Below are 11,369 nucleotides of genomic sequence, written 5' to 3'. Positions count from 1 at the left end.
CATCATTAAATCCTACAGGCAGACATGAAAGTGAGGGTGGATTTCATTTTGGATGAACTGTCCCTTTAAATCCGGTCCTTTTTTCTTTTTTTACTTGTGCTTTTTGAGATCATTTTTTTTTTTTTTTTTTCCACTTTTGTGTGCAGTATATGATAAATTCAGGTTATGTCAGTTGTAAGGCACTGTTCACAATCCATGCCATTTATTATGTGCTTCCATCCCATATTGCCTTGATATCCCCCATTAACAAGCCAAAGGTGACTGTGCCAAGGAAAGAACTCCTAAGATGAATTAACCAGACACTTATGACACCTATAGTGTCTACAGTACACTACACACCTGGTTTAAGTGTTCAGACAAATATCTGAGCTTGGTCACAGGGACTCATATTTTCCCCTTATTCACAGTTGTTCTAGCATTAAGGCCCTTTTTTTGCTTTTTTTCAGGGTTTTTTTTTTTTTAATTATTTGATGTTGTTATAGCGTTATGGCGTGTTCTGAAACTCCACCTTCTTTGACGTGCATTTTTTTTTCTTCCCGGTTCGTCTCTCATTCCATGGAGATCCGACCATAGAACAACATCTCCTGATTACACTGGAGTGTCGAAAAGCTGAGCTGGCACAAATATATCTGCACCTGTATGATTGTTCATGGAGAGACTTTAAAGATTCAGAGAAATAATTTAATTCCTAGAAAGAAATTGCAACGAAGCTTGGTGTCGACAACCCGGAGTTATGCAAAAAGCGACGTAGAGAAACATGCAAGACAAGTTTTATGAAGCCATGAAAAGAAGGAAAGGAAAGAGTAAAGATATAAGGTACCAAGTAGCAAATACATGTGTTTCAAATAAATGTTACACCACACTGCTGCTGCTATTCTTTCAATAAGCAAATTTAAAGGGTATAGGCCTACAATAAATGAAATGCCAAACGAATATATAATAACAATCATTTGTTTTTAAAAAGTAAATCATGACACCACATAAAATATAAAAAGGTGTAACAATTTATTCCGTTTAATAAAATATAAAAACACTAATAAAATAAAGTAACAAACTGACTGATTTCTTATTTTTCTACATCATGCTAAAGTTTTACAGATTATGAGACATTCACACTTCCCATAAAGGACTGATTATGGTTCTTTTGTATTGCAAACATGATACTTGACTCTGAACTGCTGCTAATCATTATTCTTTTGTCTATGATATTCTGAGCATTGGGGCCTGTCTCACACCTAGATTGCCTACACTTCTTCATTTCATTGTTGTTTTGTTTAGGGGATATGCTCAAGTATTGCAACATATGTTTACATTAATCTACATCCCGCCTCCAGCAGTAGTGTTGGAAAGTTTGAAAACAGTATACCGTCGCTCAGCCTTTTCAAACTTCTTTTTGCCCCCCAAACGAAGAACGAAAACGAACTTAATTTTTAAGTATATCAGGGCCTTTTACACTATTTTTTTTCATTCTCTTAAATAAAGCTCCTTTTTTGATAAGTCTGCTTATCGATATGACTGCTTGATCTGAAGTGACTTTGGAAATTATTTGTGTTCATGACACACAGGCCCCGGCTTTAGTGCCTCTGTCCCTGCTCACGTTATCTTCCCTCTTGCTCTGGGGGGGAAAAATGGCTCAACCAATATTGTAAATTTTGTTAATTGATCAAAATGCCACACGTTTTGGTCTGGTTTAGTCTGTAGGCTTGATGAATCAGTGGGGAATGAGGAAGGGTGAAGGGACATAAATAAAATATGGTTTATTCTGCTAGGGGTGATGAAGCCAAAATGTCTCCTTTTCATTCAGAGGAGAAAGAAGAAGAGAGAGGGGACCCATTTTGAATGCATTTGTTTACAATAGGTTGAGATAACATTTTTAGAGGGATTGAGGAAGGAGAATGCTGCAAAGCAAATAAAGAAGTCTGTTCATGTGGGAGTTTAGACCAGAGTGGGGAGAGAGAGTGAATTTAAAAATAAAGATGTGGAGAGAGCCAGAGATAGGAGGGGATATGGTGGTGTTCTGGAGGGGTATTTGTTAAGAGCCCAACATAGGGGAGGAACACAGGAAATGAGCTCTCCATCCATTGCACAGCAGTTAAATCTGACCTTTTGGCTCATGATCATAAGCTCCTCCATCTGAATACCATAGAGTCTCTGTCCCGGGCACAGGCTGACAGAGGGAGGGAGGGAGGGAGGGAAAGAAAGAAAAGGGGCACTTCCCCAGCATCTGTTTGTGAGTTGCAGGAATTACACAATCACACAGCACGAAGAGAGAGAGTCAGATGCTCCTCATGCACCAGAACAACATGTTCCTTCTGACAAAAACATGCACGTACTGACCAAAAAAAAAAAAAACCAGTACCTTTTCTAGCTCAGCTAACCACAGAAGTACTAAGGGACAACTTTGGCTGGGGATTGCAGCTCTTCTGATTCTCTTATCACTTCCACTGTGGCTGTCATCTGAGCGAGGGAATCGGGAATAGAAGAAACTGTTCTATTAATAGCTGGCCGGTGAACTGAGCGGATGGATAGAGGAATGGACAACTGAGCAAAATGACTCAAATACATTCTGCAAAATCTTTTTCAGACAAACAACAAGGAGGACATCACCTCACACTACTTGTGACTTGCTTCAGAGCACGCTTTGTTTTGGGATGTTCTAACTAGGCTGCCAAGTGAACATTTCCCTTTGGCAGACCTCTCTCTCTAGCCTTTTCTTGCCTTACCCCACATGGTTCCCCACATACAAGTTCTCCATGCTAGTGCTGAGCTTCAGTCAGGGGAGCTTAATGTGGATTGCCCCACGATGGAATGTAGTATGTCGGCTGTACAAGTTCAGGAGACTTTCCAACTGAGGAGACCTTCAGAATTTTGAAGCTGTCTCTCCATTTCGAACCCCATTCTCCAGCAAAATAATCTCGGACGATTAGAGTGAACTTGACTTTTTGTGGATTTTTTCTTAGAACTCAATATGCGTCGTTTTGACAAGCTCAAAAAATCATTTCCTTTTCTTGCTCATTTTCATGTGTACAGAGTAAGTCTGTTTTTCATTCTCTTGTGCAGCACATGCTAGGTTTCAGTATGAGGAATAGAGCTGGGAATTTCAGGACCGACCCGTGCTTGAGCATACAGTGTGTGTGCTGGTTCATGTCAGAATCTGTGTTGGTGTGAAACCGCATCATGCTTTTACACGTGTCAGAGCTTAGCTGTTTTCATGGATATCATCAGACCATACCAGAGCCTGACCCTAACATTACATGAAACCTTCACAATGCATAACTTGAGAGCATCATGTCTAACCGTTTTTCTCACACACTGTCAGAAATCAAGTGTTTTTTGCATTTGTTGAGCATTTATTTAGTATTAAGTGTGCGTCCGTTAATCCATTCTTGTTGACTTTAATTGCATCATCGTAATTTTGCCAGTCTTTGTAGTTGATGTATTGTGCCTCATCATGGCAATTTATTTGTAATGCTCTTTCTTAAATTTGTGTGGAGGGTGTAACAACACTTGGTTGTAACTCATAGCCTCTGTCCCAGGACCATGACAATAGTTCCTTTGGGCTTAAAGGCTACAGCCCTCTAACACCATATGCATTACTTCAAATTGCACACACTTCACTCGTTGCCACTAGCATTGCTCAGTATACCTGTATTTTGGAAATACTGGAATATCCAAGTTTCATAATGTTACTGTTACCACCATATTTTCCAAATGATAATACCATAATGCATAGTACCAAGTTTGATAAGATATTATAGAGGGGTCTTGGTTCGTTTGGAATGCTTATATAATAATAACTAATAACTTTTTGCCTTCATGAGGATTAGATTCACTGTTTTGGATCGCTACATTTAATTTGAGAATGCAAGTACAGAATGATGCGTCCTGTGTGCAATTGAGTCAACAGTCACTAGCAGGTGCAGCAGTGGCAACAGCAACAACAGCCTCCCCCGGGTCCTAATGCCCATTCGCTATGGCGTTTTATTTACTTAGGGCCATACTTGTAATAAAATGAAAGTAAAGTACACAAATAACATTAAGATACTTGTGTTTCTGAATAAATAAAGCAGTAATTGATGTCATAAAATCACGAGTCTGTTCTGATTTAGAGGTTAGAATCTACAGCTTATATGATTAAAAATCACAAACACGACACATAAATTAAATAATTTAATATATACAGATTTATTAGTATGTAATATATATATTTTTTTTCAAATGGATTATAAAAAAATATGTAAATACTTGTAAATACAAGGAGCTGTTTTGCTCTAGACCATCTTCAACCACCGGACAAGTGTTTTTCCTCCACAGCAGAGGCCTGGATTCCTCTTTCTCTCTTTAACACATTCCCCTTCCTCTTTTAAACAGGAGAGATGTTTGCTGTATGTCCAGAGGTATAACTAAACTTTGACCCCTAAGTTTGCAAGCCAGCAGGGTAGACCGGAAATATTGAGGCATATATGGGCATGTTGGATCTGTTCCCAGTTTTAGTATTAAAGGTTGCTGGGAAGTTCAGTTTGGGGGAGGTATATGGCTGTTTGTAGATTTAGATTACTGTTTTGTCAATATAAACTAAAACATAAAACAATATAAAAGCAGTTTTTCAGTGGCACTTGATAATGTAAGCATCACTGTTGTAGGGCTGTATGGAATGAGTTTTATTTTTTCTATAGTGTTTTTAGTTAAAATATTTCTGGATTCTATTTTAATGGTTTAATTGAATTTTAATATTTAAAAATCATCTAATCAATTGAATTTATAAAACTTTAATAATTGGTTACATCTGCTTTAAATATTCTTAACAAAAATATATAATTAAAAATATTATATACAAATTATTAGCTGTATTTATTGCCAAAATAAATATAGTATTCAAGCGCTTTTATGACAAATCAGTAACCAGCACATCATAATAGTCATGGGCCACCATATAGATTGCGCGCTGATTCCCTTTATGGGATCCCATTAAAAGGCAGCTCAAAGCAGGAATTTATATGTACAGTAGAGATCAAAATTAGAGAGCAACCTTTAATTTCTTAAATTTCAAGCTCACTGCTTAGTCCTATTTGAAGTTATCCTAACAGGAGTAGAAGGACAGTTTTTAAGTATATTTCAAAAAAGCAGTATAAAATCAGTGGTGGACGAAGTAGCCTACACAAATCAAGTACTTGAGTAAAAGTACAGATACGTATAATAAAATATTACTCCAGTAAAAGTACTCCTTTTTCAATTTTACTCGAGTGAAAGTACAAAAGTACTCAATTTTTTATGTACTTAAGTAAGATTTATTTAGCAATTTTATGTAGGCTATTTAATTTTATATTAGCACATATTTTTTTATAATCCTACCGCTCAAAATACCTGGAATTTTCTCAAAATAACCACTATATGGAGTCAAGATATATTTTTGTTGTTGATATGGACTACGCTGATGAGAGTGACGTAATAATGTTCACTGTGAAGCTTACACTGCGATGTACCTGAGAGAAAACAGATTTGTGACCCTGGACCACAAAACCAGTCATAAGGGTCAATTTTTCGAAATTGAGATTTATGCATCATCCGAAAGCTGAATAAATAAGCTGTTAGGAAAGGATGATATTTGGCTGAGATGCAACTATTTGAATGAAATCTAAGGGTGCAAAAAAATAAAACATTGAGAAAATCACCTTTAAAATTGTCTAAAGTTCTTAGCAATGCATATTACTATTCAAAAATTAACTTTTGATATATTTACAGTAGGAAATTTACAAAATTTCTTCATGGAACATGATCTTTACTTAATATCCTAATAATTGCCATAAAAGAAAAATTTATAATTTTGACCCATACAATATATTTTATATACCAGCAACTTAAGACTGGTTTTGTGGTCCAGAATCACATGTGACCATCAGATTTAAACCAGTAAGAAAAAAAAAGTGTTTTAAAATTTGTTGTTTTGCAGAACATCACAGTTATATATGACATGAGAATAAGGCCTGAAGTAAGGAAGAAAATTTTAAGGATAATATAATTACATTTTCATAATGATTTTTTTCTTATCAAACCTTGTCTGTGGTGTAAAAACACCCCTGGCCAAATGCCCCCAGAGAGCATCACTTCCCACTTTGATAATTACTGTAGTTACCATGTTCTGAACATCACATCCTTTCTTTTCCCCCCAGATGTAATCTATCTAGGTGATTGAATAAAAATATTTAGACTTTATATCTAAAAATTACCTCAACTTATCACCAACAAGCTTGTTAGCTAGACAGTTAGCATCAGCTACCAATATTTACTTATTTTCAGTATGGTTATGAATAAAAAATCATATCTGTCTAACGTTACTTGGCTAGTTTTTTTTTTTTTTTATTTTAGTTTTTTTTTTTTTGACCTAAGAGGCACTGATGCTGATGTGTCTGCATTCAAGCATTTCAGTGGGCTTAAATAGATCACCCGTTACAGCAGATTTAGTTCACAAACAAATGACAGTTTTGACCTAAATATGGTTTTCATTTACAATAATTAATCCTAAAATTCGACATTAGTAACTTACTTTTAGCAGCATCAGTCATGTGCACGCTCACAAGATCTCCCGGTTCTTATTTATGGATTCAGTTCACTGGAGACTCGCACTAAATGGTTCATTTGAATCAGTGAGTTGTCGACTCGAGAACAGCTGCAATCAGATCATTATAATTCCTTAATGAATCGTTTGGTGTGATTTGTGATCCGATTTAAAAGCTTCATTGAAAAGAATCAGTTCTTGAATCAGACACGGCTTCAGCATGTCAGAGCACGTGATAATATATTATAAGGAGTAACGATATGTTTTATGAAATGTAGTGAAGTAAAAAAGTATGATCTTGCTTTGGAATGTAGTGAAGTAAAATTAAAAGTTACTAAAAATAAAACTACTCCAGTAAAGTACAGATACTTGAAAAATGTACTTAAGTACAGTAACGAAGTAAAGCTACTCCATTACTGACCACCACTGTATAAAATATTCTTTATACTGAAGCAATATAAAAAACCTAAACTATGTTTGAAAAATATTAAAATTAGAGAACACTTACAGATACCTCCAAGTTATTGGTGTTATTCTGGCACCTGGTGCTAATTTCCTTAATTATATGACAAACACTATTTTACTGGCAGCATTCCTCCAATTTTCACAGAGATTGCAAGATGCTGAACCGTTCTAAGGTGATTGAAACTCTGCAGCAGGAGGTTGCCCAGATGAAGGCCAAAGGGTTTACCCTTTCAGCCAATGCAAGAGAAGTTGGTCATTCCAAATCTGTAATTTCTTGAATATTGCAGCTTTACAATGACACCAATTCCCTCAATCCACCCAAAAGGCTGGTTGTCCACATAAGACAAATGCATGAGAAAACAGGATAATGCAGAGACTCCTAATGGGGAATCGGTTCAACACTGCAACTGAAATTGCTTGCCAGTTCAGTGCTAAACAGGTTATGGATCTGTCTTTACATGTTTAAGAGGAGTTAGACTGAAAGTGCACTCTGCAGTGAGCAAGACTTTCATCAGCAGAAAGAATAAAAAGGCTAAGCTCACCTTTGATGAGGAGCATATTCTGTGGAGAGAGGAGAACCGGTCCAAAGTTCACTTTAGTGGTGAGAGCAAGGTTAATTTATTTGGGTTGGATGGGAAACATTTTGTTCAGCATTAAAGCGAGGAAAGACTGAAGCCCAAGTCCATAAAGAAGTCAGTGAAAGGCAGAGGAGGAAGTGTCAGGGTTTGGGGGATGTCTGCAGCAGGAGTTGGGCCTCTTATACAGCTTCATGGCAAGGTGAATGTAAATGTTTATCAGAACCTCCTTCAGCAACATGCAGTTCCTTCCCTGCAAGCATCTCCCAATCAGCCTGCAATTTTTTTGCAAGACAGTGCCCCCATCACACTGAAAAACATGTAAAACAATTCCTTGAAGCTAAGAACATTGAAATAATGAAATGGCCAGCCCAGAGTCCTGATCTAAACTGGATTGAAAATCTCTGGAAAATCCTTGGTGACAAAGTTATGGCTAAGAAACCCACTACAGTTACCAAACTGTGGAAGAGAGTGGAAAAAGCCAAGTCACCTTTATTTGTATAGCGCTTTATACAATACCGGTTGTGTCAGCAGCTTTACAGTGTCAAACAGGAAAATACTTTGTCAATAAGACAATAACGGTGTTATTTTTCAGTTCTTTGATGATTCGGTGAGGTCATCATCTAGTTCAGCTCTCTTCCAATAGTGTCTTTGCAATCAGTCAAGCGTCCCCAACTAAGCAAGCCAAAGGCAACGGTGGCATGGAACCAAAATTCCATCGGTGACAGAAATGGAGAAAAAACCAGCATGGCGTGGTTTAATTCCAGTATTATCAAATGGCCAGATTGTTGAGAATGCAGCAGACGTGAAGGAATATAATGCGATATGAGCTTGCTCAAGTATTGAGGAGGTAAACCATTCAGGCCTTTGTTAGTTATTAGCAAGATTTTAAAATGTATTTGTTGTTCAATAAGGGAGCCAGTGCAGAGTTGACAGAACCGGGCTAATATGGTCATACTTCCTGATTTCAGTAAGAACTCTATCTGCTTTATTTTAGACCAGCTGGAGTTTGTTTATTTAGTGTGCAGAGCAACCACCCAATAAAGCATTACAATAATCTAACCTTGAGGTCATGAATGCATGAATAAACGTTTCTGCATTTGACATTGAGAGCATTTAGATATATTTTTAAGATGGAAAAATGGTTTTACAAATGCTAGAAACATGGTTTTCAAATGAAAGATTTCAGAGGAAAGATTTTCAAATAGGTTCTTAAGTGATGACAAGGAATTAACAGAGCAGCCATCAAGTGCTAGACAGTTTTTTTAGGTTATTACATTAGGTCCAATAATTAAAACCTCTTTTTTTCAGAATTTAGCAGTAGAAAATTACTAGTCATCCAGTTTTTTTATATCAACTATGCATTCCGTTAATTTTGCAAATTTGTAGGTTTCCTAAGGCCCCAATAAATGAGCTGAGTATTCAGCATAACAGTGAAAACTAACACCATGTTTCTTGATGATATCTCCCAAGGGTAACATTTAAAGTGTGAAAAGCAATGGTCCTAGTACTGAGCCTTGTGGTACTCCATACTGTACTTGTGATCGATATGATATCTCATCATTTACTGCTACGAATTGGTGATGGTCAGAAAAGTAAGATTTGAGCGAAGAAAATGCAATTCTACTAATTCCAACATAATTTTGTAGTCTACTCAATAGAATGTTGTGGTCGATTGTGTCAAACACAGCACTAAAATCGAGTTGTACTAATAGAGAAATACAACCACAATTGGATGATAAGAGCAGTTCTTTTGAAAATGTGCAAATAACCCAGACTAAGAATATAAATAATGTTACAGAATAGACTGGGATGATGTGTAAAACTATATTCAGGCTTGCCTCATAACAAAACAATATATAATATAAAAATATATATTTCTCAGGATCGCCAAAAACATAACACAGTACCTTTAATAGTGACTGTTAGCTGCCTAAAGGGTGAGACGGCATGGCCTGGCCTTGAATGCCTCAATTATGTCATCTGGGTATAGTGTCTCTGGGAGTTCTTGTTCAAACATCAGCAACGAGAGGCTATTTAGTCTTTCTGTGAGCATGGTTGCTTGGTTGCTGGGTTTGATTCGGTTCACTGCTGAAAACAATTACTCCACAAAACAGCTTGTAACAGGCAATGTGATCAAAACACTCAGTAAACTGTTCATGTTGGGGAAAACGACTTTGTCATGAGTGGGTGGGGCCGAGAGCCAAAAAAAAAACGACTTTGTCATGAGTGGGTGGGGCCGAGAGCCATTGAGAACTCATTGTCACTCGCATCACGGACATTGTTGCTTTTGGATTGGTTTCGTTCCCGCAGCTCTTGTCACAGTCTTTATCACATGAGTCTAAGACTTCTGCCATTTCTGTCTTCTGATTAAGCATTTTTGTCCACAGCCAGCTGTGCCAGAGGAGTCGCACCTCTTGATGCCGGGCTTGGGGAGGGAGAAACACCTCATCACGTGTAACTTTAGGCCTTGTGTCTGGCTGTCCATGAAGCCAAGGTTTTTACTAAAGAAATTAAGCAGGGAGCTCTGCAACATATTGCTAGCTAGTAAGGTTTAGTCCAGGAGCACTTCTAGACCCTTTTCATGTGCGCTTCAGCCCCCCAAAACTGAACGATCTGACCAGTGCTGCTTCCTCAAGAAAGTTTATCATTCTCATGTGTTTTAATGCTTGTCAGTTTAGATATTAAGTGACTTTAAGCTATTCAAACACATTTCTTATGTTAATAATGTTGATCAAACAAAAGAAAAACAGAGAATCACTTGCTGCACTTAACTTTTCATATTCTTTATCCTGGCTGAAGCACTTTTGTTTCAATCTATAAGAATAATAAGCCTATGTTATCGTTTAAAGTTAAAGATATTAATATTAATAAGGTGAGTCTGAGATTCTTATTTTGACAGCGATTTCTCATTTCTTGTTCGTATGTAGGCTAAATACAAATAAAAGTTGAACATTAAAGGTGACCTATTATGGCCCTTTTTACAAATGTAAAAAATAAGTCTCTGATGTCCCAGAGTGTGTATGTGAAAGTGTTTAGCTCAAAATACCCCACAGATAATTTTTTAAAGCTTGTTGAAATTGCCAATTTTAGGGTATGAGCCAAAACACCCATTTTTGTGCCTTTGTGTGCTATCACATTATTAGCTTGACAAATTCAAGCGGTCGAATTCACATCGCTTCCATATGCAATTTTTAACTACCACATTCCTATTTACGATCATTCAGGTAACACATGAAGCAGGGCTGTGCAAATAATCAAATGTGATTTTTATACACATCTCGTCAGTAAAGCCGGTTCTGTGGTTAGGTAAGGCAAGGCAAGTTTATTTATATAGCACATTTCGTACCCAATGGTAATTCAAAGTGCTTTACATAAATAAAGTAAAATAATCAATCATAAAAAAAAACAAAGCAAAAATAAAACAAGGAATTTTTAAAACTTTGAAAATGATTTAAAAATTGATTTAAAATGAATTTAAGACAGTTAAAAATAGAAAATTATTTTACATAAAATACAGTGCAATCAGTTCGGACATCACACAGTGCTCAGTCAATAAATGCACAGCTAAACAGATAAGTTTTGAGTCTGGTAAAAGTGATTAGTGTGTGTAATATTTTGTTTTCCAAAAGAGCTTTCTTGGCACTCTGTAAGGCTAATGTTGCTAAAGCTACCATTGTCTCTGCCTGTTTTCACTGATGATGCCTTCATGTTAGGGCTGGGCAAATAATTGAATGCGATTTTCATGTGCATCTCGTCAGTAAAGCCAGTTC

The 11,369-nt window shown here is 36.7% G+C and overlaps 1 protein-coding gene across 1 annotated transcript in view; it reads left to right on the top strand.

The window, feature by feature from the left end:
* The first annotated feature begins 2,224 nt into the window (after nt 1–2,224).
* LOC109103277 (activated CDC42 kinase 1-like) overlaps nt 2,225–11,369 on the top strand; it is a 47,499-nt gene continuing 38,354 nt past the window's right edge. The window contains 1 exon segment of the mRNA XM_042768315.1: nt 2,225–3,031. Within this exon segment, the coding sequence (XP_042624249.1) occupies nt 2,969–3,031 (63 nt within the window). The 5' untranslated portion in view covers nt 2,225–2,968.

This window comes from Cyprinus carpio, chromosome A2, assembly GCF_018340385.1.
Source record: "Cyprinus carpio isolate SPL01 chromosome A2, ASM1834038v1, whole genome shotgun sequence".
NCBI lineage: Eukaryota > Metazoa > Chordata > Actinopteri > Cypriniformes > Cyprinidae > Cyprinus > Cyprinus carpio.
This window is presented reverse-complemented; position numbering and strand designations above follow the sequence as displayed.